Genomic DNA, 26,859 nt, shown 5'->3' with positions numbered 1-26,859 from the left:
GCAGGAAGGTGATAATTGAAGGCAATCAAATAGGTTAGTCCTTCAAGGAAGATAATTTTACAAAAGATATCAAAGATTCAAAGATTTAGTCTTGAGAAATGCCAGAGATCAATAGCAGTTACTTACTCATGACTGGACAAGAAATGGCAATGCCATCCATGTTGTTTGAACCTCATAAGAGCGGGGTGATGTGGACGCAGGAGGCTTTTACCTACTATATGAATGTGAGAATCAATTTGTTATAGATCATTTTACTACAGATTAGCAGAGATGGGATTCACAACCTAGGTTTCATACCTCCAAATTCAGAATTCTTAATACCATGAAGTCAAAAGAGAAGAGACCAACCAGGCATTCCTGAGGTCTTCTGTCAATTATTTTATTTGAGCCTAGGTGGTGTGTGAGTGTAGAAATAGGCTTTGTCCCAAACATGTGAAAACTGCTAAAAAGTCTGATTTTACCTAAGAAGGTTATTTTGGAAAGATGTTTATTTCTGGAGAGAAAAATGTGATCACTATAGTCCGTTGAATCTGGTGAAATCCTGGGTACTGTAACAGCTTCTTTGTTTGGTTATGACAAACATGACCAAAGCAAAAAACAAACAAACAAACAAAAAACACAAAAAACCCCCAAACAAACAACAAAACAAAACAAACAAAACACACACACACACACACACATGAAGAGGAATTTATTTATTGGCTCATGTAAATAAACCATGGCCATGGCCCGGGTGGAGAAGGAAATGAAAATGAATATACTATTGGGAAACTTTCTCTCTGTCTGCTTCTTTCCTCCTTTCTTTCTCAACATTTGGGTGTGATGAGAATACCATGCCAAACCTTCTATGCTTACATTCTCATAGCTTGGGTAACAGAGAGAAGGATGGTTTCTCTCTCCCAGGGCTGGCTGAGGGTATGACTGCGGCATGCAGGTTTGGTATTTCTTCGGAAGGCGGTTGTTTTCTCATAGACATTTAGATACGGTTTTAGTAGAAGCTGCCAGGTGGATGGTGGATGACAATAAAGACAATAGGCGAGCCTTTCCTCAGGCATGGCTAACATCTGTATAAGCATTTAACCACATTTAACCATATCTCTGCATTAGTGGAGAGACTAATGTAGAATAATGATGCTCTCTATTCCGTTTTAAAGGTGGTTAGCTATTTTTTAATCCTACCTCATGCTTCACTGCTTTACACACACACACACACACACACACACACACACATTTAAAGTACTTCTTCATAGTCAGTATTTTAAAAGATACTTTATTTATTTATTTGACAGAGGGGGGGGGGAACAAGCAGAGGGGAGCAACAGTGGGAGAGGTAGAAGCAGACTCCCTGCTCTGCAGGGAGCATGATGCAGGGCTCAATCCCAGAACCCTAGGATGATGACCTGAGCCAAAGGCAGATGCTTCACTGACTGAGCCCCTCAGGCGCCCCCATAGTCAGTATTTTTAAAATCATCATTAATTAGAATAAAACTATGTTATTTAATTTTAATGGCAAAAGCAAGTCTTTTGGTCTTTTCCTTTTCTATATTTTATTGATAACAATAAAATGAGGATGAGTGAAATCATCCTTTGGTGATTGGTTTGAATGCATCCTATTTGCTACTATGCAACACTCAGCCTTCAGGTTTTCTCCTGGCAAGTTGTTTCAATTTAATCAGAGATAACCACTATAAAACTATCCTGTCCTGGATTCCATACACCTATTGCAATGACCAAGCAACAACCACCACCTGCGTTTTCACCTTGAGTATTTTGCTAAGAGCAAATATGTTATTATATCATAAGCTTTTTAATGACATAGAAAAATATTCACTGTAAGTATTTCCTTAAGTAACAATCAATCTGATAATAAAATAGTGTGGTTTTGCTTCTTTTGGTTCATTTATTTTGGATTAAAAATAACACTTTGGAGAGTTTTCTTTTTTCTTGATTTTCTTCTGTCATGCTATATTTGTTGTATTACATTGGAAAGTGCATAAACTTTAGGATCCGCTGGTCAGAGGTTTAAATCTTGGGTTGTTCTTCATTCAACAGAGATGTGCTTAGTACATCTGATCATGGTCCAGACATTCTACTAAGTGTAGAGGATGCAAAATAAAATAACGCAAATTGTTCAATCTTAGGAAGCTCATAGTCTCATGGTAGGGGAGAGAGGGTGGTGCAGAGTGAATGCTGGGGCGCAAAAGAGGGACAGCACATATACCATTGGAGGGAGGAGGGAGAGAGGCTCCCTTGAGAGGTGTTGCTGGACGTGGGTTGTGTCTGTTGAGAAAGAAGAGTGAACAATGGAGGAAAGTGTATTCTAGGCATAAGGATTACAGAAGAGAAAGTCAGAGGAACTAAAAAACATGACATGTTTTGGTAAAAATGTTTTGCTGTGTCTGGAAAATTTGGCACATAGTTGGAATTTATAAATCCGAGTGAAATAAACAGTTAGTGCATGGCAATGAGTGCTATGGGAAACAAAGCCAGGGGACAAAATGAGAGCCACATCACAAAGGGCTTTGTGTATTTGACCTTTATCCTGAAAGCTGTGGGAAGCAATTGTTTATTATTATTTTATGCAAAGAAATGGCATGAGCTCTGGAGAATGGATAGAAAGGGTCTACTTTAGGGACAGGGATGCCAGTTGAGAGGTCGTTGCAATCTGGATGAAAATCTGCGGGAATCTAAGTTAAAGCTGTAGGTGGGGACAGAGAGGAGACAGGCTTAAAACATACAAAGAAAGAATTGGTAAGACTGCTTGAATTATAGAGTGTAGGGGGCAGTGATAAGAGAAAGCTCTGGAGGAATCAGAACTGCTCCCAGATTTCAAGCACAGGTTCAGTAGGTATAACGGCAATGGTGAGCTTAGCTTCAGGCATTCCGAATTCAAGCATAGAGGGTATATCCAAGCAGAAATGTTCCATAGATAACTGGAAATCCAATCTGGATTGCTGGAGTGGAGTTTGAGCTGAGGCTATATCCTTGAGAGTTTATTACTCTTCAATTAGCTTTTGAAGATTTAGATGAGATCATCCACAAAGAAAGAGGTAGACCAAGCGAAGAGCCCATGGGAATCGGAGTTCTTAAGGGAAGAGTGGCTCTAGCTGAAAATGGATAGAGAAAATCTAGGAGAAGGGGGCATTACTTATGCCAAAAGGAAAAATTTTTATGATTATGTTCCTTGAACAAGATTGCAGTCTCTCTGTGACTTTTTTACCTTGGTGAAAATGGAATAATATCTGTTTCATTGTATGTTATGAGGTTTATAATGACAATAAATACATGCATTTGACATGATGCCTGTGACATAAAATTCATCAGTTTTTTTGTTTGTTTCCAGTATTGATCAGGTCACTAACTATAAAATTGTTCACGATAAGATCTTCCACTTAATGGGACTTATTATTTTGTTCAATAATTTGGTCATATTTCTTTCCTAATAACTGAATCTCCAAAATTCAGTAATGAACTCCGGTTAGGAGCTCTGGTATCAAAGCAAGCAGGGTCTGTTGAAGAATATTTCCAGAAGTTGATTTTCTTCCTTCCAATAATATTGTGATTAGTCTTATTTAAAAACACCTGCACTGGGGGGCCTGGGTGGCTCTGCTGGTTAAGTGTCTGCCTTCGGCTCAGTTCATGATCTTGGGGTCCTGGGGATTGAGTCCAGCCTTGGGCTTCCTGCTTGCAAGCAGGAAGCTTGCTTCTCCCTCTGCTCACTCCACTTGTGCTCTTACTCTCTCCCTCAAATAAATAAATACAATCTTTAAAAAAAGACACACACAAAAAAACCCACCTGCATTTCTTACTTGAATATGCAATCAATATCAAATAAACTTCCTTTACAAAATTACATTGGTCATCCCAAATAGTATGGTATATGCTTGAAAAAAATAGGACTTGTAAGGTTTCGAGCATTATTCTTTACATCTGCTTCTGTGGGCTTTGTGCGCCTTACATTTTAGTCTTACATTTTAGTTGCTTTTATTAAAGCAACCTAATTTAAGGAAATTTGAGAAGAAATGGAAAGGCAACATTTTCTTGCCTTTGAAATCTTATTTGTTTCTTCTCTTTGAAGCTGAACTGAAAAATTAGTTCGATGCTTTTGGGGAGAACACAGACAAATTCAACCTCTGGCTTTAGGTAGAAATTTCAAACATTTTCATTTGTGTTTTCCTTTTCATGTAACACAAAGTACCCCCCTCATTTGGTCATGCTTAGTGTCTGGTTTTCAGAGCAATTTCTAAGGCTTGTTTGGAGGAAGCAAAGCATATTTCTAGCAAGCAGTAGAAAAGACAGAGAAAACACACTGGATAGATAAAGATCATGTGAATTTTTTTTAATGCACTTGCTTCTTTTTTAGTACCCTTCCATTTATTCAGTAGCAACTTGGAGAAAGTTCTACTTACAAGTAATTGTGTCGAAGGTCTTAGAAGAACAATGTGTTTCATGCCTACCTTACTAGAATTACCTCGTTTCCTGTTTATAAAGCACACCGATAAACACAATGAGGGAGATGTAGCTCATAACCAGAAGCTCGAGTGTATTCTTGACATCGCCATACCTTTGTTCAAGTTGGATTAGATCTCCAAGTTTCCCTTCTGTTTTAAGATTGTATAATTTGCAGTCCTTTTATTCCTCTACCTATGATCCAGTATCTTAAAATCTCTCTCTCTCTGGTAGGCTAAATAATGGAGTCCCCTCACCTCCAGCCCTGGCAAAGGTGTCTATGTCCCAACTCCTAGAACCTGTGACTATGTTACCTTAACGGAAAAAGGACTTTGAGAATGTGATTGAGTTAGAGATCGGAGATGAGAAGATTATCCTGGATTATTGGTTGGGCCCAATGTCATCACAAGGGTCTTTATAAGAGGGAAGCACAAAGCTCAGAGTCAGGAAGGGGATGTGGCAATGGAAGCCGAGGCTGTTCTAGCACACTCTGAAGATGGAGGAAGGGACTAAGAGCCAAGGAATGCAGGTGACCTCTAGAAGCTGGGTAAAGGAAGCTAAGGGATTTTTCCCTAGAGCCTTAGTGAGGAGCACAACCCTGTTGATCCCGTGATTTATTACTAGTCTCATTTGGGACTTCTGACTTTCAGAATAGCAAAGCTATTTTTGTTGTTTTAAGCCACTCAGTGTGCTTATGGGAGTTTGGTGCAGCAGCCCTAGGAAAGTAATACAGTATGTATCTAAAACCCATATCTATATATCTGCAAAAGTTATATCTATATCTATATCTATATATCTATCTATCTATCTATCTATATATATATATATATATATCTCCTAAAGTTTCATATATGTCCTGTATTTGTCCCTCCAATTCCTTGTTCTCTACCAGATGAGATGGGGTATAGATACATTCAAACAGAGTCAGTACTTGACCAATAGGACCATATAAAGATCTGAGTTCTATGAATTACTCAGGTCAAATACTAGGACCATCATTTGCTAGTTGTCTGACTTTAGACTTGTCACATACTTCTTTGTGCCTCAGCCTCCTCCTCTGAAGAGTTAGGATAATGAGCATACCTATGTTCCTTGTGGAATTGAAGGACTCAATGCTCATAAAATACACATATCAGCTTTGTGTGGCAGTTTCCAAGCTTCCCACAGAGGGCTCCCCAGCAGTTTCTCCTCCTGTGTGCAGTATTTGGAGTCTGGGGAAGAGCATGTTTAGCGGAAGTTGGAATCATGACAAGCAGAATAGTCTGGGGGACATGAGTTATACCTGGAAACCCAAGGAGGAGGTAGGAATGAGGATTTGCCTGAGGCTAGGTCCGATTTTCTCAACTTCTGAGTTTTCCCTGCCTTTGTTGCACTTGGTTCTCAGTCTATTCCGGGAATTCCACAGAGACTAAGATCCCTTCCCTTCATCACCCTGATATTAATGGAACCATCAAGCTGAGGGGAGATGAAGGTATTTCAACCTCTAAAGTAGGTTCTGATCACATTTAAACACACGAAAAGGGACGGACATCACTTAGCTGATTATTCAGGCATTTGCTTGGATGGAGAGAATTGAGGAAGAGTTTAATCTTTCCTTGTTTGGTTTTTATCCATGATATGTATATATTTGGCAGCATGGGAGGAAAAAGGCACCTGTATCTTTAAGAAAGAGCACTGGGTTTTTGCAAAGTACAAAGATGAAAGGCATGAGGAAAATGGTCAAGGCTGGGCTATCTAACCACTTATTATTCTGGAACACTTTAATTCCTTTTCTTCTCATTTTGTAACTTGAATTTTTCATAGGATGTGAGGGGAAGTATATTTTTTTCAATGTTTCCATTTGTGGGATGTTCCTAATTCATTCGCTCCCTGGCTTTTTACTCTTGTAAGCATATCACTTTGGGATTGGATGCTTCAGAATCTGATGACTTGGGCACTCACCTTGATGTCAGTGTTATCTGAAGTGTTATTTGAAGAAGAGCAAATGCCAATAAATCATATTTGTGACGATGTCTATAGAAATTCACATATTTTGGGGTGCCTGGGTGGCTCAGTGGGTTAAAGCCTCTGCCTTCAGCTCAGGTCATGATCCCGGGGTCCTGGGATCAAGCCCCACATCGGGCTCTCTGCTCAGCAGGGAGCCTGCTTCCTCGTCTCTCTTTCTGCCTGCCTCTCTGCCTACTTGTGACCTCTGTCAAATAAATAAATAAAATCTTAAAAAAAAAAAGAAACCCACATATTTCTATTGGAGAAGATGCTTTTGTTTGCTGCTGGTAGGAAGGTGGTTTCCAGTAGAGGCCAGTTCCTTTTCTCCCATCTGTGTGACTGGGCAATGACGAGGGCTGCTATGTTTCTGAAGTATTATGATTTCCAGTGTGCCTTCAGAAGCATTTTACGTATGCTTCTACAACTCCTTTGTGGGCTAGATTACAGCTATTCCCATATTAGAGAAGAGAAAGTCTAGTTCCAGAAAAGTAAACTGATTTCCCCAAGGTCATACAGCTAACCAAAGCATTGGCTCGAGATGTGTTTTCTTTCCATGTGTTGCTTCCCAAAAAAAGTTGATTCAAGTAAGTACAATGGGAGTCTCAGTTTCCCCCAATATAAGAGATTCTTTAGGCTAGATGCAACATCACAAACTCAGATCGAAAGGAGCATGCAGGTAATGTTAATGCAAGAAATTGTCTAGATGTAAGGGAATGGTTATTACATGTGGCTTCCAGAGACATGTGCCCCTCAAGGGGGTAGTTGCCACCAAGCTTCAGTTATTTTTGCACAAGAAGGCAACAGAACTAGTGTTACCAGATTCTGTTTTTTCAAGAACAGACAAAAATCCAGATTTTCAAGTGAAATCTCCCTGTGTTTGATTAGAGCTAAACTGGCAGAGCTATAGCCTTTTCTAAGGTCTCTATAGTAGGGGAGTGGGACACCTTTATTTTCATGAACTCAGATGTGCTGTAAAGTCAACATCGTTTCCATTTAACTCTTTGGAAAAATCTTTTTTGTTTGTTTGTTTGGTATGGAGAATTCATTAGGTTCATTGACTTTTCAATTAATGTCTAGGCCAACTCAATAATTGGTTTGGACAAGTATAATTCCTAAAGTAATAAGGGAAATTCATTTATTTACATGAACTTAGAGCATTACAACTATAGAAAACACACTATCCAGAAATCCTTGCCTACAAAGATTGTGCTCATACATTTCTTTTATGCTACCCAGGGGGCACCCAAATTTAGAAAAGGACAGATTTTTATGGCATCTGATATATATGTTCCACTTCGTTGTTTTCATTCTCAGAATTGATGGCACATTCAGTCAGATATAAATTGTAATTTTAGTCATTAAAGAGATTGATTGATTGATTGATTATTATTTATATGGTTATTATGCAGGGCTCAATCCCAGGACCCTAAGATCATGACCTGAGCCAAAGGCAGATGCTTAACCAACCCACCCAGGTGCCCCAAAGAGATTTATATATATATTTTTAAAATATTTTATTTATTTGACAGAGAGAAATCACAACTAGGCAGAGAGGCAGGCAGAGAGAGAGGAGGAAGCAGGCTCCCTGCGGAGCAGAGAGCCCGATGCGGGGCTCGATCCCAGGACCCTGGGATCGTGACCTGAGCCGAAGGCAGAGGCTTTAACCCACTGAGCCACCCAGGCGCCCCAAGAGATTTATATTTTGATCTCTATGTAATTATGAGATTTAACTTTGCTTCTAGCTTATGAGGTTGATGACATATGTGAATTTGGACTTGGCGTTCTGTGAAAAGGTGTGTGCAAATTGACCTCCAACAGCCAAAGAAGCTGTGAGACTGAAGAAAAAGGCCCATAACTCCAACTTGATAAGAAATAGTTTATTAAAGGGACCTATGGACAGAGGTCTTGGGCTGCTGCAAGAGGAGTGGATCTCCATAACCCCTCTTCCCCGTAAGACCTGCTTGTGTAGCCTATAGCCTGAGAGTACTGCTGGGGAGCCACTGGGGGAACTGTTGGAGAACAGTTGTGTGTCATAGTCATAGTGTGGATCAAGGACAGTATGCTTCCAGGGTGTATTTAAGGGCCATTATGTGGTTAAACAAAAAGAAAGAATGTGGGGGCGAGGGTGCTGTGCTCAAGAAGGCTTCAGGTCAATGGATGGTCATCATGGCAGATTTGTCCAAGATGATGTCAGTCTGGTTCATAGAGTTGGTTGTAATGATGGGGTGATAGTGTTGCTGCTGGTGTTGTCAGTAGCATTTTCCAGTAATAATGATAGTAAAAATCCAAAGGTGCCATTTACTGAGTGTTTATTATGCATCAGGTTTCATGCCAAGGGTTTTCTATTCATTAAATCATTGTGTCCCCATAAATCCTCATGAAAGGGGCATTAATGTCCGTATAGTACAGATCAGAAAACTGAAATTTAAAGAAATTAAGTGACTAGTCTATGATTATCCAGTTGTTAAGAGGCAGATTCAGATCAAGTTCTTATTAAATGTGTGGAAAAGAGGCCAGAAGCTATTTATTAAGCATCTACTATATACCAGGTCATATTTGGGGTTCTTAGTTCTAGTGAGTCAAACTAAGTTCCTGCTTTGTTGGGGTTATATTTTATTTGGGGGGAACAGAAGGTAAATCAATAAACAAACATGATATAATGTCTAGGAGTACTAGGTGTTCTAAAGGAAAGAATTGGGTATGAAGATAAAAGGCCCATTTTTTTATGAGATGATGAGGGAAGGTCTGTGTGAGGAGGTGACATCTATCCAGAGATAGTAGAATGACAGAGGGCTAAGCAGTGGTAATTTCTAGGGCTATCTCTGTGACAGACCCTCCATGGTATAATCCACGAGCAGTTCTAGAACAGTACAGCCCATTGGTTGGTTGTATTTAAGAGGGTTATGTAAAGCATCTTCTTATGGCAAGAGCAAGGACTTAGAAAACAGACCCAGACTGAAATTTTGGTTCTGATCCTTTTCCCCCGAGGTATTTGGGCACCTTAAGTTCATTCCAAGCTTTCGTTCCCTTAACTGTAAAATTTGAATTATAATCCTTATGATAAAGGAAAGTTGCACATGTCAGGTTCTAAGCACTACTTGTAGATACTCAAGGGTCATGTCGTAACTAATGTTTTATAATTATTTTTATAAACTGTCTCATGAAGGGACATGGAGAATTTCCCTGGGGTACAATCCCAGAATATGTGTACAGCTATAGGGGTTTACAGAATAGCATGGAGGGGGGAGACAGAGAGAGAGAGATGTAAAATTCCCTGCCCTTTGTAAAGGTCTACAGCCCTGCTTCCACGGGCATGCACCTGCTCTTTAAGTTGGCAGCTCTGGAGCCAGGCTGGCCTATTGCCTGATAATCAAGAAGTCTGGGTCTGGTCCCAGTTTGCCTTCTGATATGCTGTATGGCTCTGAGCTCATCACTCCTCTTTGTTTTCTGGTAGAGGAGAAAATATCTCTTTACCTTCCCCATCTCAAAGGAATCTCTTTAGCCTGAAAAAAAAAAAAAAAAAAGTAAAATGCACCTCTTGTGATGTTACTTCAAATTATATGTGGGAGCATAATTTGGTGAAGAGGCAAACCTCTTAAAATCACAAACATTATCTCACAGGCAATGACTTAGGTCTATAGCCATCTGTGTTTGGGCAACAACTTTATTCTGGGGAGGAAGTAATAAAACAAGAGGGCGATTCAGTGGTTCATCTTGGCTCAGTGGAAACATGTGGATTTTGAAAGGGTGTACACCTGGGTTCCAAGTTTCTAAATTGCTTAATTTTTAACTCTGTCAACTTGTTTAGGACACTTATTCCCCCTTGAGCTTAGGTTCTCCATCTGTGAATAAAGCAGCCACAACATGTCAGGTATTGTGGGGATTAAATGAATGTAAAGTTACCAGAATTATGTCTGCCATGAACATCTTAAAATGTGACTTTTCATTTTTTAAATTATGTTCAGTTAGCCACTGTGTAGTACATAATTAGTTTTTGAAGTAGTGTTCAATAATTCATTTGTTAAACATAATACCCAGTGCCCATTACAGCATGTGCCTTCCTCAATACCCATCATCCTGTTACCCCTTTCCCCACTCTTCTCCCCTCTGAATCCCCTAGATTGTTTCTCAGGGTCCATAGTCTCTCATGGTTCATCTGCCTTTCCGATTTCTCCTCCTTTGGATTTTCCTCCCCTTCTCTATGTTCCTCCGTGCTATTGCTTATGTTTCACATATGAGTGAAACCATATGATAATTGTCTTTCTCTGCTTAACTTACTTTGCTTAGCATAATACCCTCCAGTTCCATCCAGATTGATGCAAATGGTGAGTATTCATCATTTTTGATGGTGAAATAATATTCCATTGTGTGTATGTACCCCATCTTGGTTATCCATTCATCTATTGAAGAGTATCTTGGCTCTTTCCACAGTTTGGCTATTGTGGACACTGTTGCTATGATCATTAGGATTCATGTGCCCCTTCTTTTCACTACATCTCTATCTTTGAGGTAAATACCAGTAGTGTGATTGCTGGGTCATAGGGTAGCTCTATTCTTAACATCTTGAGGAACTTCCATAAGGTTTTCTAGAACGGCTGTACCAACTTGCACTCTCACCAACTGTATAAGAGTGTTCCCCTTTCTCCATATCCTTGCCAACATTTGTTGTTTCCTGCTTTGTTAATTTTTGCTATTCTAACTGGTATAAGGTGGTATTTCATTGTGGTTTATTTGTATTTCCCTGATGGCTAGTGATGTTGAGCATTTTTTCACGTGTCTGTTAGCCATTTGTATGTCTTTTTTTTTTTTTTTTTTGAAAAGTGTCTGTTCATGTCTTCTGCCCATTTTTTGACCAGGTCATTAGTTTTTTGAGTGTTGAGTTTGAGAAATTCTTTATAGATCTTGGATATCAGCCCTTTATTTGTAATAACATTTGCAAATATCTTCCCTCATTCAGTGGGCTGCCTCTTAGTTTTTTTGATTGTTTTCTTTGATTGCAGAAGCTTTTTATCTTGATGAAGTCCCAAAAGTTCATTTTTGCTTTTGTTTCCCTTGCCTTTGGAGATGTGTCTTGAAAGAAGTTGCTGTGGCCAGTGTCAAAAAGGTAACTGCCTATGTTCTTCTCTTGGATTTCAAAAGATTCTTGTCTCACATTGAGGTCTTTCATCTGTTTGAGTTTATCTTTGTGTATGGTGTAAGAGAATGGTCCAGTTTCATTCTTCTATATGTAGCTGTCCAGTTTTACCACCACTTGTTGAAGAGACTGTCTTTTTTCCATCAGATATTTTTTCCTGATTTGTCAAAGATTAATTGACCATAGAGTTGAGAGTCCATTTCTGGAGTCTTTATTCTGCTCCATTGGTCTATGTGTCTGTTTTTGTGCCAATGCTGTGCTGTCTTGGTGATCCCAGCTTTGTAATATAGCTTAAAGTCAGACAACTTGATCCCCCAGCTTTGTTTTTCTCTCTCATCTTTCCCCGTGGTCTTTAGGGGTCTTCTCTGGTTCCATACAAATTTTAGGATTTTTTGTTCTAGTTCTTTGAAAAATGTCAATGGTATTTTAACAGAGATGGCACTGAATGAGTAAATTGCTCTGGGGAGGATAGACATTTTATCAATGTTTCTTCTTCCAATCCATAAGTATGGAGGATTTTTCCATCTTTTTGTGTCTTCCTCAGTTTCTTTCATAAGTGTTTTATAGTTTCTAGAGTATAGATCATTTACCTCTTTAGTTAGGTTTATTCCTACGTATCTTATGATTTTTGTTGCTTTTGTGAATGAAATAGATTTCTTAATTTCTCTTTCTATAGTTACATTGTTAGTGTATAGAAAAGCAACTGATTTGTGCACTGATTTTGTATCCTGCCACATTACTGAATTGCTGTACTAATTCTAGTAATTTTGGGGTGTGACTTTCCATTTTATTTTTTATTTTTGTTTAAGAACTGGATTCTTGGAGGTGTCTGGAGGCCCCTATTTCAGGACACCTTTTCAAACCAGTGCCAGGCTGGACAGGCAAAGGGTCAAGTGGAAATAACCCACTGGATTTGCTCCAGCCTCAGGAGCTGGGTCGGCTCCAAGCTGATCCTCTGTCAGGGAGCAGTGGGGACTGATTCTTGGCCTGAATTCAGTGGCAATTCCTGTGGGTGTAGGGGCTCCAGAATTGCCCCAAGATGACAAGGTATGACCATTTCACAGTGCCACTTGCAGGACAGTTGCAGGCTGAGGACATACATTGGCTATTTGGTAACCTCTTTGTCTTGTTCCCAGCAATTTCCATCCCTTGCCAACACATCTACTTTTGCTGCAGGCTCTTGTGAGGCTTCAGACCACTCCTAAGATTCATCTTTTTAATCAATGGAAAGGAAGAAATGGCCTACCTTTATTATTATCTAGGTCGGCTCTCTCAAAACAAGCAGGCTGCAAATCTCAATGGCTTCTCAGCACTGTCTCAGAAGCATCCATCCTTCATTACGCTATTCCCATGGTAACCCTAGGCAGAGAGAAGAAGGACAGCTAACCACTGAGCGGCTATTTTTAGATTTCTGGCCAGATGCTTTGACAAATCTGTTGAGGGAAAGAAAATGAAACAAATGTAGGAGAGGGTTTTTTTTTTTCCAAAAACAATATCACTTAAACTCATATTATAAAACTGGAAAAGACCTTGAGAAATCATTCAACCTACTACCTCTAGGAAGATCTACTTCCAAATCAAACCAAAAAATTGTTCAATAAGATCTTCTTTAGAACATTTTACATAATAGCTTATTCTAATAGATAACCAAATTTTCTACCCTGATTGTATCCTGTATTGAATTTCAGTTCTCAGACCAACAGAGTTGGGAATAAGACTGAATATGATTGCTCAAGTTGTGGGTTACACAACCCTGAGGGAATAATTTATTTAGACTATGCTAATAATGACAACCCTGAGACTTGTGCAGTGCACATTCTGTGCAACTATCTACACTGGTCATATTTCACTTACTTTTTTTTAAATGTATTCCTCCCTTCCTCCTTAAAAACCTTCAGGAATTTCCCATTACTCTGAGGTTAAAGCCCATGGATCTTTAAAATGGTTATAAAAGTACAACACGTTATCTATCCTGCATACCTGTCCAGATTCATTTAGTACTACTGTAGTTCTCTTTCTCTGTGTTTTGGCCAAAGCCTTTCAACCAGAGTCTCAAACATGCCATCTCCCTCCCATCTCAAGATCTTTGCACTTACCTATAATACTCCTCCCCATGCTTTCTTATCTAATTTCTCTAACTCCTTCCTGTCCTTTAAAGCAGAGCTCATTTACCAGAAAACACTTTCTCAACCTCTGAAACAAGAAAAGCATACACCTTCAATAGTCTCTCTAACAACTTGTGCATTTCTTTACCAGTACTTAACAGTTTGTGAATCCATATTTATTTATGTAACTTCAAAAAAAAAAAAAAAAACCACACACACACACACACACACACACAATGAGCTTCCAGTTGTAAGCAAATGATATTGTTTGCTCATAATTATATATCTACTACCTGTCACCATGTATAGCAAATAAATGATTCTAGTAACTGAATAAATGACTACCAGTTATTTTAAAGGGACATAATCCCAGTTTCTCTTTAAGTCAAACTGTCAATGTGATTACAGTAGGGTGCCTTAAAATGTAATGTACATCCAAATTCCTCAGAGAACTTGTTAAAAATGCAGATTCTTATTCAGTAGATCTAGGGTGAAGCTTGTCATTCTGCATTTCCAACTCATATGTGACTAGCTCTAGGATTTGGTTGTAGACTAAAATCACCTTAGGAGCTAAAAAAAAAAAAAATCACAATTCTGAGATTTCACTCCCTGGTGATTCTGGTTTAATTGTTATGTACTTGGCCTGGGTATGGGGAATTTTTAAAAACTCCCCAGCTTAAAACCCCCGAAAACAAAACCTTCCCAGTTTATTCTAATATCCAGCGATCCTGGAAATTCACTGATTCCAGGCAAAGCTCATCCTTAACAGGAGGTAAAGGGATATTTTTGTTGCCCTTTGTATTAAACAGCATCCAACATGGCTACCTGATAGGGGTCTATCTTGTTACTGTTTTTTTAAATGCATATCTCTTAGAGACACACAGAAAAGTGTTACCTAGCATTTGTTGTGTGAGCAGAGATAATCCCATAGGAGTTGGTTAATGTGGCAGCAGATTGGTTTGATCTTAAACTTTCCCACCTCTATTCATGGGGGAAATTTATGTCTTATCAACTATTTCAAAAGTAAGTGTAGTTATTGAAAGAAGTGGAACATTTTGGTAAGACCAAATGCAGTTATAGTGGCCTTGCAACTGGAGGAACAATGCATACTTACTCACATAATAGCATCAGAGAAAAGAAACTAGAGTGCACTTCCAAAACCTGCAGTATTTGTAGTGAGTTTGTTGATTCCCTACTTGCCTATAACCATGAACCTGAAGATGAGCATAGGTTTGGGCATTTGGTTACTTCCTCTGAATATCAATGCCTTTCTTTTTTTTTTTAAATTTAAGATTTTATTTATTTATTTGAGACACACAGAGCGAGAGAGCATGAGCAGGAGAAGAAGCAGAGGGAGAGGGAGAAGCAGACTCCCCACTGAGCAGGAAGCCTGTTGCGGCTCTCGATCCCAGGACTCTGAGATCACGACCCAAGCTGAAGGCATATCCTTGACTGACTGAGCCACCCAGGTGCCCCAAACAAAGATCAATGCTTTTTAAGCATAGTAACAACCCCCCTTTCTTTTCATTAATTACACTGATTTATTTTTGTTTGTGTTTTTAAGCTTGAAACTTCCCCTTTGTGGAGTGTAATCTTTTACACTGGGTAGCTGAGCACAGTAGTACATATCAAGCCCTACACTGGTTGTTTTCATAGTCTCGATTACTTAGCCTCCTCAGCAAACCTGTTAGGTAGATCACATTTTATAGATGACAAAATTGAGGCTTACTAGCTCACTCTCTTCCCCCAAATACACAGATGGCCAGTGGCAGAGTCCCATTATATCTGATGCTTTCTCCACCCTGGTGTTAATTCATAGTGTCCAGGCCAAATTCGGTCTCCAAATATATTGGTCCACATGGTCTCAATACATTTTTAATGAGGTGCTGCCATTTAGAAAGCAGAAAATTTTCCATAAAAATCCAGATTTCAAGCTTATATTTAGAATAATTATGTCTTAAAAAAGTAAAATAAAAATACTATAATAAAATCATCATATCTGACAATATTGAGTAACATACCTGCCAGCCGGAATCTTGTGGGAAGCTGAGTAACATTTTTCTCTTCCAGCTGACTTTCTACATCTCACTGATACCTCTTTTACTCCTGGCCTGGCCCAACATTGATGACACTTGTTTGAACCCTCCAGGTCTCTGGGATTTCAGCTTAGCCTCTGAACTCTATTGAGGGAAGAAATAAATTTTATTATCAAGAAAAAAAAATGACCTCTTCCTTGGTGAAATGGAGACGATTGCATTGCCATCTTTATGACTTAAGACCTTCTCAGGACTCTGTATATTTGCACGTGATGGGCTGATTTCTTTGACTACAGAGTGGTGAAGCTTAGTATCCTTCCTTCTGATTCTAGTATTTAGCTATCTGGAGTGGTTTCCAGTCAATATTTTGACTTCAGAGGGGTTTCTAAGTTGTGTAGTTGTGTTGCAACCACCGTAGCCCCATGAAAACCCACATATCCCTTGGACTCATGGTACAATTGTATTCCCTTTAGTCTCCTTCAAAGAAGATTGTGGTAAGGAAGAAGAGGCTTTTCCCTAATGCTGTCAGGGCCTATGTGGTCTAACCCTAGCAGTGCTGGGCTGGTCATCCCAGGAACTTAGTCACTGATTTCTGATGTAGCAGGAAATGTAGAAAGCAAGATTCACACAGAGAGAATCTTCTCCTTGGTTTTGAGAGTTGTTTGCCTCTGTTGCAGCATACCTGTTTGATTGTTTCCGTTCCATGCCTGGCTCTGACCCTCTGCCACTAGGGTGTTGGTTTCTCTGCACTCCCTCTGAGTCATTCAATCTTTGGAGCGTCTTCTCACTGCGAGTCACTCGACAGAGTGCAGGCACATATGCTGTGCTGCTGAAAGGAGATACACATCTTCTTATTCCCAGAAGACGGTGGCCCAAGGATAAGGCGAAGGATTTTCAAACGGTTAAATGCTAACCTGACTGTTCTGTTACGTATTTCACTTGGGTTTAAGAGGCCAGTCTGGTAACTGAACCCTGTCTGGGGAACATGAGAAACATAATTCAACCATTCCTTCTTTTACCACATGGCATGCCATGTGAGATGTCACGTTTTAAGATATGCTGTTATTTGATATGCCACTGAGAACAGAAAAAAACACGGTCAAGTAAATTATGTCATTTAAATTATGTTGATTCTTCTCCCCTTCTCAAGTACAGATTTTCTAACATAAAAACATGTCTTAGGATTGATAAATGTGGCACTTCAACTTTTATTGCCTTTAATGTAGAAGACAAGTGTCTTCTATGTGTCAAAATGTTAATTGTCTTAATAAGACAGAAGAAAGTCGAGGAAAATATTTACATTACCATGTTCTTCCTTCAGCAACCATCAACGGACCTAGAATTTGACCGCGTAGTGATATATACCACTTGCCTTCGTGTGGTACGGACAACCTTTGAAAGATGTGAACTGGTTAGAAAGATCTTCCAAAACCATCGAGTAAAATTTGAAGAGAAAAACATAGCTCTGAATGGTGACTATGGAAAAGAGTTAGATGAGCGATGCCGACGTGTTTCAGAAGCCCCTTCCCTCCCTGTCGTGTTCATCGATGGCCATTATCTTGGGGTAAGTTCTCCGCTAAGAAAAATCTTCTTTTTTTATTGAACCCAACCTGGGTTGTTAGAAATCTGTAAGCCTATGACAAGGTGACTTGCAGCATAACTCCCAGGACATTTGCTATTTTTTGGAGTTCAGACCAAAGGGATTGAAGCACTTATTTCTATCCCAAATGATGTGTTGCTAACAGTGTTCATCCCTACAGAAGCATGGTGAGATAAAATCAGCATGAAATTGCCTTTTTTAATAGGAACACATTTTTTACTTGTTCAGTTGACTTGAGTTTTGCATTATGAAGCTTAGTGTGTGAGATACAAACTATTTTTTAGTGCACACGAGAAAAATGGAATATTTATAAGATACACATTTATGAATTCTCTTACACCCCATTATCAAACACTCGGTTTCCTACCTAATGAAACTAAGATGGCAGTCCCAAAACAAAATCAGTAAGAAATGAGGCCTGGAGCCAGAATTTTATTTATTTGCTTGTTGTTTAAAATTATTCTGGATTTTGGTAATTTGGCAGTGTGAGACCCAAGTTTAGGCTTGCTGTAGCAGAACAGAGCAAACTCCTGAGCATCAAGGAAATATGACTGCCTCGTTTCTTTTTGAATAATACTGTTAGCATAATTAAGCCCCACTGATTTGTGAACAGGCTCCATCGCTAAGAAGCCCAAGAAGAGGGCTCTGGAGAATGCACTTTAGAAAGGGTAAGAACAAAGAGCCAAGGGACGCCAGAGGTTGAGGGGGTGGGACTGACTCCCCCAGATCACTTATCAGAGAACAAAGAGCTGCCTTCAAATGGCAGATGGATATTTGGAGCTTGGCTTTGTTTTGTATTTGGTCTTAACCTTCAGCTTTCAGAGATGGTTAGAAAAAATCCAGAGCAGGAAATGCTCATGTTTTGTTACAGGGAAACTGTTCTGATATCCTGCCTAGAGCCATTGCTGTTAGAGGCAGCCTGTCATCTTATGGAAAGATAAATGGAGAGAAGCCATGATTCACTAGTAATTTTACTTTTAACTTGAGTTGGACACAGACTACGTTTTGAAGAGGAGGAATTTAGGTTTGAAGCATTGAGCCTCTTTCATTATATTTCCACATGTACCCTTAGGTCCCCGAAAGCCACAACAATGGCAGTGATAGTAACGATAAATTAATAATAATAGTAGTAATAACGTTACTATACCGTGTTCTCAGCTTTACACATTCATCTCATCTAATCCCCAGGACAGCCTTAGAGAACATTTCTCTGCTCTACTTGTTGAGAGGCAAGATGGCCTTGTTTCAAATTCCTGCTCTGATACTTCTATGTGATTCTGGGTAATTTATAAATCTCTCTGTGTCATGGTTTTCTCATTTGTAAAAGGAGCATGGTGATAGAACTTTTCTCACAGACTAATTGTGAGGATTTGACCATATATAATATATAGAAGTACTCAATTCCTATGCTTGGAACAAAGTAGGTTTTTAATAAATAGTAACAATCTTTTGTTACTTAGTTATAAATCAATAGTAACAATCTAACTATCCTTGTTTTGCTGAAGAAAACATTAATTATTTTGCTCCAAGTCACATAGCTGGTCAAGTGACAGGACGAGGACTCAAAATTAGGTCTGACTCCCCAAACCCCTACTTTTTTGCACATTACCTCAAAGAAAGGGATCTCTCTTTCTGTCTCTCTCTCTTTTTAAGTTGGAACATTTCACAGATTTGTGTGTCATCCTTGAGCAGGGGCTATGCTAATCTTCTATGTATTGTTCTAATTTTAGCATATGTGCTGCCGGAAGCAAGCACAAGAAATGAATCTTTGATACTTTGTTTGCTGATATGGTCTTATACCTAGGACATGGTTTGGCACAAAGTGCTCAGAAACCTATGTTGAATGGGTGTATGGATGTTGCTATACTCTTCTCTCACATTCTTTCCTCCTCTCCCTATGACATTCTTCTACCAGGAAAGAATCTGATAAACTTACTCCCCAGGGAGAAAATCACTGATAAGAGTGATTTTTAACTGGCAAAATTCTTCGGATGATGTAAGATATTTTCCATTGTAGAATTTTAATTTCTGTGCAACTGCCCAGTTAAATTTAGTGGGTGACTGCCTCCTTACACAGGTGTAATATGGTTGGCCTTACCTGACACCCTGCTTTTGACCATACTTACCTTCTTCCTTCTTCTAAGGCAATCTCACAGGCAGTGGTGCTATTTTTCTTTGCATTTGATGCCTAGAGGCAGAGGGCAATGGACAAAAGAAACAGGGTACAGATTCTTTCCCAGATGCTTTTTCTGTGATTACTTTATTAGCACACAGTGGCCTAGAGAAGGAAAATCACACAGGTGTTAGTTACCTTGTTGATTCTGCCATTGGATGCTAATGCCCCAAATCTGGAAAGAGACCTGAGACAGAGATTTTGTTTTCCTCTTTCTTTTTTCTTATAAATGGAGAATTCTTCAAAATCTATCATTTGAAATGGAGGTAAGCACTCCAGAAAACAACTTCTACAACAGTTTCTCCCCCTACGACAAAAGTGTCTTGATTTTAAATTCCAGGGCACATTTGTAAATGGAAGACATTGCTGGAATCCTAGAGCCTTCTCCCTGCAGTATTCATTCATCTGAAATGGAAGGATGCCCTCTGCTGGGTTTTGGCACATGGTGAATCGTAATTTTTAGGGAGGAAAAGAAGCTGATGTTGGTAATTTCCTTAACATCTGTGATGTTTTAAACAGCCACATGAAACCACTTGATTTAGTTTAAATTTAGATGAGTGAGAAAAATTGAGATGCATGCATCATCTGTGCAATACAACTTTTTTTTTTTTTTTTTTTAAAGGAGGGAGAGAGAGAACTAGAGAGGGCCAGAGAATGAGGTAGATAGGGACAGAAATAGGCCTATGGAAGTAGTGAGATGGGATGGGGAGAGCATGAGACCATTTTGTAGCTCCCTTATTTCCCTGCCATCATTGCCACCAGAGCCAGAGATGGGTGGCACCAAGGGAATTCGCTTATCTTCACTGAGGGAAAGATCGCAGAGTTCAATGGGCAAGAGCAGAAGAATTGACAAAAATGCTGAGCTTTTTTCCCCTGACTACTTTGGTTCCCAGCCAAACTTCTATGTAAAGATGAAAGCAGTGAAATAGTCAAGAGAAAGAAATTACTTTAGAAAACAAAGCTCCACTTCCCTGAGATGCTCCATCAGGAGAGGATGGGTCAGTCAAGGAGTTGGAGGCTGAGGGGGTTAGAGGGTGGGGAAGCAAGTTCAACTTGAAGCTTGCTTCAAGCCATTGTCCTGTTGCTTTGGCACTGGGAGATCTTTACATAAAAAGATTGAATTTCAATTGTTTGGACAAAGATTATCTTGGAAATTCTACTAGGAAATAGGTAAGAAGTACTATCTTAATTCTAGACCAAGCATAAAACTTTATAGTACAAATACATAAAACCTACATTGGAACTGAGCTATAAAACATGGAATGAATCAGAGTGGGGACTCTGGTAACAGAGAGGAATGGAAAGACTGTGGATCTAGACAGGTATTTTAAACTAGCTGATGTTGAGCTGTAACTCCTTTATAATTCTGTATCCATTGAAATGTCTGGGTTTTTCTTTTTTTTTCAGTTTAAGAATGAAGAAATTGTTATTGAGTACATGTACTTTATACATGAGAAATAGAGACTCTAGGCATGTTTTTAGAGAACACTTGCAGAACTTCTCTGCAGAAATGGCCTCCAAGGAACCTCTGCCACAGTCAGAAAATGGCTTGCTCTCTAGAAATGCTATCTTTGGTTCTCTCCAGCAAAACATATGATTTGTACTTTTGCCCCCTTTTATACTTAAGTCTGTTTCTAAGTAAAGCCTTGAGTGAGTGTATCTGTGGTTACTGAATCAGTCACATATGTAAACAATGAGGGAAAATGGGAAATGTGGTTTTTGGCTTTCTAGCCTCTACAGTATAGGAAGACATTATAGAAGGTGATTGGATTTGTTACAAAGTGAGCCAAACCATAGTATCTGCCAGATATGCTATTTTCATTTATTTTGTTTTGTTTTAATCAGAATATTGAGGTAAAATTTAAATATAATAAACTGCATCCAGTTAACTTATAATTTGATGAGTTTTGGCAGATATGTACACATAAATGTATCAACACGTTTGAGATCAGAGCATTTCCATAACACCCCAAATATTCCTCATGTCATTTGGCAATCTCTGCCTCCAACCTAAGTCCCCTGGTGATCATCGATCTTTCTGTCAATATAGTTTTGTATTCTTTTAATGGCTTTGTCTGGTTTTGGTGTCAGGGTAATGATGACCTCATCAAGTGAGTTTGGAAGTGCTCTACCTTCTGCAATTTCAATTTCTTGTTCTCTTTATTACTTGGTGTAGAGCATTAAATCATTTGACATAATTTTCCCTTTATGTGAAGGACTTCTTATATGCTACTACTTTAGTGTGGGTCTACTGTAGATGAATTCTTTTAGCATATTTATGTCTGAAAAGTTTTTATCTCACCTTTGTCTTTTATAAGATATTTTTGCTGGGTATAGAATTCTAGGTTAAAAAGGTTTTTTTTTTCCCCCTTTTTCTTTTAGTACTTAAGAGACACTACTTCTTTGTCTTCCTGTTTGCATAATTCTGATAAACTATATGCTGTCATCCTTATCTTTGTTCCCTGTATGTGTATCTTCTCACATTGCTGCTTTCAAGATTTTTCTTTTGGGATGTCTGGGTGACTCAGTCAGTTAAGGGTCTGCCTTATACTCAACTCATGATCCCAGGGTCCTGGTATCGAGTCCCACATCGGGCTCCAGGCTCAGTGGGGAGGCTGCTTCTCCCTCTGCCTGCTGCTCCCCCTGCTTGTGCTGTCTCTCTCTTTGACAAATAAATAAATAGTATCTTGAAAAAAGATTTTTTTTTCATCATTGGATTTGAGGAACTTGATTATGATATATTTTGGTACAGTTTTTTTCATGTTTCTTTTGCTCAGGGTTCACTGAGATTCTTGGATCTATTTTTTTTTTTCATTTTAAAAAATCAAATTTGGAAAACTTTTAGCTATTATTTTTTCAAATAAGATTTAGAGTTCTCCCCTTCTCTTCTTTTCAGGCACTTTACTTACATGCATATTAGGCTGCTTGAAGTTGTTCCAAAGTTCACTTCATTTCATCTTGGATTATTTCTCTTGCTATGTGTCCTAGATCCCTAATCTTTTCTTATAAAATATCTAATCTTTTGTTAATCCTATCCAGATTATTTTTTTTAATCTCAGGCATTGTAATTTTATCTTTAGACATTTATTTTTAAAAAATATATATTCCATGTCTCTACTTAGCACATTCAATATTTCTTCTAGCTTTTTTTTTAACATATGGGATATCAGTATAATAACTTGTTTTAATCTTCTTGTCTGACAATTCTAATATCTGTGTCAGTTCTGAGTTGGTTTTGGTGGATTGATTTTTCTCCTCATTGTGAGTCATATTTTCTACTTCTTTGTTTGCCTTGTAATCTTTTATTGGATTTTGCATATTGTGAATGTGACCTGGGTGGGTTAAAGTATTCCTTGTTGGAATATTTTTGTATTCCTATAAATATTCTTAAACTTTTTGCTGGGATGCAATTAAGTTAGTTGGAAAAATTTGCTACTTAAGGTTTTGTTTTTAAGGTTTTCTAGACAGAGCCAGAGCAGTTTAGTCCAAAGCTAATTATTTTCCAGTATGGAGGCATAATATTGTGGGATCTTTATTTAAAGTCCCATTGATTATAAGGTTTTCCAGTCTGGCTGATGGGAACAGGCATTCTTCTCAGCCATATCTCTAGGTACTGTCCCTTTTAATAATTTTAGGTTCTTTTGCTGGACATCAGTAGTTTTCTTTCACGCATGTGCTGATCTGTACTCTGCTGAACAGAATCTGGGCTCTCTGCCTATCTCTGGAGATCTCCGTGAAGCTCTTTACTCACTTGCACTTTGTCCTGTAAACTCTAGCTATCTTAGTCTCCTGTATTTTTAGGTTTATTTCCTCAACACAGGGTGTCCACCAGGTTCTGCTTGGATTCCCCCTTCACCTAATTTATTGCCTGCCTCTCAGAGATCTTAGTTCATTTTTGCCTAGTGTCCAATATCATGCAGACAATCCATTAAAAATCAATGTTTAGGGCGCCTGGGTGGCTCAGTGGGTTAAAGCCGCTGCCTTCGGCTCAGGTCATGATCCTGGGGTCCTGGGATCGAGTCCCACATCGGGCTCTCTGCTCAACAGGGAGCCTGCTTTCTCCTCTCTCTCTCTGCCTGCTGCTCTGCCTGCTTATGATCTTTGTCTGTCAAATAAATAAATAAATAAAATCTTTAAAAAAAAATCAATGTTTATCAAAGTGGATCAGAAATTGGTCCACTCTTAGGCAATGTAACAAAGGAAAGTGGAATTTTCAGGCTGGATATCTGTGGTAGTTGTGAATCACATTCTTTTCTGAATGACAGTGATTCCTTTAAACACACAAAATAATCCCTAAGCAAACAAACAAACAAACAAAAAAAGCCACAAACTCTGGAGACTTAAAAGTTGGGAATTTTATGATCTTTTTTCTCACATGAAAAATGTAAGGGAAGATGTTTTAGATTGGGCATAAAGTTCATGATTTCACCTGGGACAATTTTCTGTTTTATGGTATTGCCATTCTTAGCACATGTTGTCTATCTTTGAGGCATCCCAAAGGTTCAAGATTGTTGCTGAAACTCTTGACATCATACCTGCATTCCAGTCAGGAAGGGTATGAGAAAGAAAAGAGAAAAGAGAAGTGCATCCCATTTAAGGAGCTCCCTTCTGAAGAATTCTTCTAGAAATCTCACCCAATTTCCATTTGCATTTTATGGTTCATCTTTTGTTGCAAAGTAGGCTGGGAACTGTGATCCTCCAGAGGGACACATTGATATGTTGAAAAAAATCAGATTTTTTTTTTAGGAAGAAAAGAGGAAATCATGGATATCAAGTAGGTAGTTGGTGTCTGCCACACTAAACAAAACTTTTTTGAGTAGTTGACTAGAATGAACTCCATGCTTTGTGTTCACACTAATTCTTTCCTTGAACCAAACAAATCCCTAGTATTTACTCTATTTAAGAGGATTACAAAGATGGTGGGAGGACTAGTGGGGAATGTTGGGTAAATTTGGTTTCTTTATGGGAATGTGTTATGATGTGAAATAGTAACTAGTGTTACAAACAATTAATGTAATCAATGTAAAGTTAAATATTTTGATAGATTTTGAGACCATTATATTTTAAACCTCTTGAAAATATTTACTGTATACATATGAGAAGTGTTTTCTTTTTAAGATTTTATTTATTTATTTGAGACAGAGAGAGAGGAGAGAGAGAGAGAGAGCTCACACACAGAGGGAGAGGGAGAGGCAGACTCCCCACTGAGCAAAGAGCCTGATTCAAGGCTCAATCCCAGGACCCCAAGACCATGACTTGAGCTGAAGGTAGGTATTTAACTGACTGAACCACCCAAGTGACCCAAGAAGTGGTTTTTAAATGTTGGGGTCATATTCTTCTTTGAAAATCTAATGAAAGTTATAGACCTTCTCATTATACATGTATACAATCTTCTTTATAATATCAGGGCTTCCTGAGAATTTATCCTTAGGTGCCCAAATTTTCATTAAAAGATTTTACTTTGGAGATGGTGCCTACTGGAGTGTACTCCACTTCTTGGCTATCTTTAAAGATTTTGTTTAGTAATATGACCCACTTCATTACAAGGAAGTACAATCATAGCTCATTTTGATATTTTAATATTTAATTATGGAATCGATAAATTTAGATCTTATATCTCTCCTCCCTATCCTCCTCCTCCTTCCCCTCCCCCTCCTTTTCCTCCTCCTCCTCCTCCTCCTTCTTCTCTTCTGGAAGTCATCTTTATTCTTTTGTGGTAATTTCCTTGATCATTAGCAACTTCATCAGAGGTCTAGATGGATGAGAATCTCCTGAACATTCAAATCTACTCCTGTTGTCTTGGATCTTATTCATAATAGGCACAGTAAATGTTTAATCTTCAAGCCTCCTTCTTCAAAGTCATGAAGTAGTTGTTCCTGGCTGTTCACTCTGTTTCAGAAAACACAGAGATGGAGATGTCTGAAATTTAGGCCTTAAGTCAGGTTCTTAGAATTTAAGTAAAGTAATATTTTTTTGTGTGATTGTTTCTTTGTCCTTTTTTCCTGAATATCTGAGGGTGGTTTTTATTATTGACAACAATGAGAATAACAGTAAAAGCTAACTAGAATGATATACTTTTCCAAGTTTTTGCCTGCTTTTTTGCTTTTACATTGTAAAATAGTATGGCCATAGTAATATTGTACTATGTATGTAGTACATTGTAAAATACTACTATCATCTCTCCACCCACATTTTGCACCTGAGGAAAAGTAAGGCTTACAGAAGTTAAGAAACGGTTTAAATACCCCCAGATTACAAGTGGTATAGCCAGGATTCAAATTTGGCTGCGTATAACTCTAGAGATCGGACTCTTTAAAATCAAGGTTGCAGAGTTCTTAACCCTCATCTACATGCTTTCAATTCTACTATTTAGCAGCACATTCCCACCCTAAATTACTTCATCACTTGAAACTGCTCCACATTCAAGATCTTGAACTTAGAAATGTCTTGCCGTGGCCATGATTTTCTGCCCTTGATTCTCTCCCCTTGTCTCCCTATTAAATGTGCTCGACCATCAATGTATTGTTTGTCCTTTTCCTTTTTTCCACTTCTCTCAGTTTATAGTCACAATTTTGGTTTCACTTGTTTCCCTACCTTACTGCTTTCAGGATTATGAGAATACCTCGTCTAGCACCACCTGCTGGAAAAGCTCTCTTAAGCTCCATTTTGTCCATTTCCAGTCCTATGCAACCCCCTTCGTCTGTTTTTCCTCTTTTACTCCAGTACAACCCAGGGCATTTTTGGAGAAAATCTCAGTCATAGCAAAGAAGTCTCCAAAAAAGTTGTATTATCAGCATTATCTAGGGCCATTATCTACTTTTCTTATTAATATCTTTTTGGTTTTCTATTGCAATCCACATAACCAACTGCCCCAATGCTTTCTAATTTCACCAAATAGAAGTCCCATTGCATCTGCTGCTCCCTCTTTATCACATCCATTATTATCTTTCTCTTTTTCCAGTCTTCAAGTCTATTTGCAGCTCTAGTCTTGTAGGGTGTTTTAATTTTTGGCATATATTTTACTTCAACATTAAATGCACGCACACACACACACACACACACACACACACCACACCATAGAATGATTCCTCATTATTATTTACTTAATTCAGTTCTCTGGTTTTGATTAGTGATCCCACAATTTTCCCAGTCACTGACACTCAAAGCTCAGTTTTCTTTTACTCCACCATCTTTCTCTTATTCATATCTTGTCCTTGCCAAGATTTACATTGTATCCTATGGCATCTTAAGTTTCACATTTTGGGAGCTCCTCCTGGAAAATAAGAGTAGCAGAGTAAAGTGGAAGCAGGTAGGTGGAATAAGTTCTTTTTTATCCTGGTATGAGTGTTGGTCAAGTTATTTATCCTCTTTAAGAT

The 26,859-nt window shown here is 38.6% G+C and overlaps 1 protein-coding gene and 1 non-coding gene across 2 annotated transcripts in view; one reads left to right on the top strand and one right to left on the bottom strand.

Moving 5' to 3' along the window:
• Positions 1–26,859, top strand: part of GRXCR1 (glutaredoxin and cysteine rich domain containing 1) — a 133,871-nt gene that overhangs the window by 61,281 nt on the left and 45,731 nt on the right. The window contains exon 2 of the mRNA XM_045984453.1: positions 17,032–17,274. Coding sequence (XP_045840409.1) covers positions 17,032–17,274 — 243 coding nt within the window. The remainder of the gene's footprint in view (positions 1–17,031; positions 17,275–26,859) is intronic.
• Positions 18,958–19,065, bottom strand: LOC123937753. The gene has a single exon (XR_006817551.1). It is a non-coding gene; the product is annotated as a U6 spliceosomal RNA (small nuclear RNA).

This window comes from Meles meles, chromosome 2 (genome assembly GCF_922984935.1).
Source record: "Meles meles chromosome 2, mMelMel3.1 paternal haplotype, whole genome shotgun sequence".
NCBI classification, from domain to species: Eukaryota; Metazoa; Chordata; class Mammalia; order Carnivora; family Mustelidae; genus Meles; species Meles meles.
Note: the sequence above shows the minus strand (reverse complement) of the source record. Positions and strands in the feature narration are given on the sequence as shown.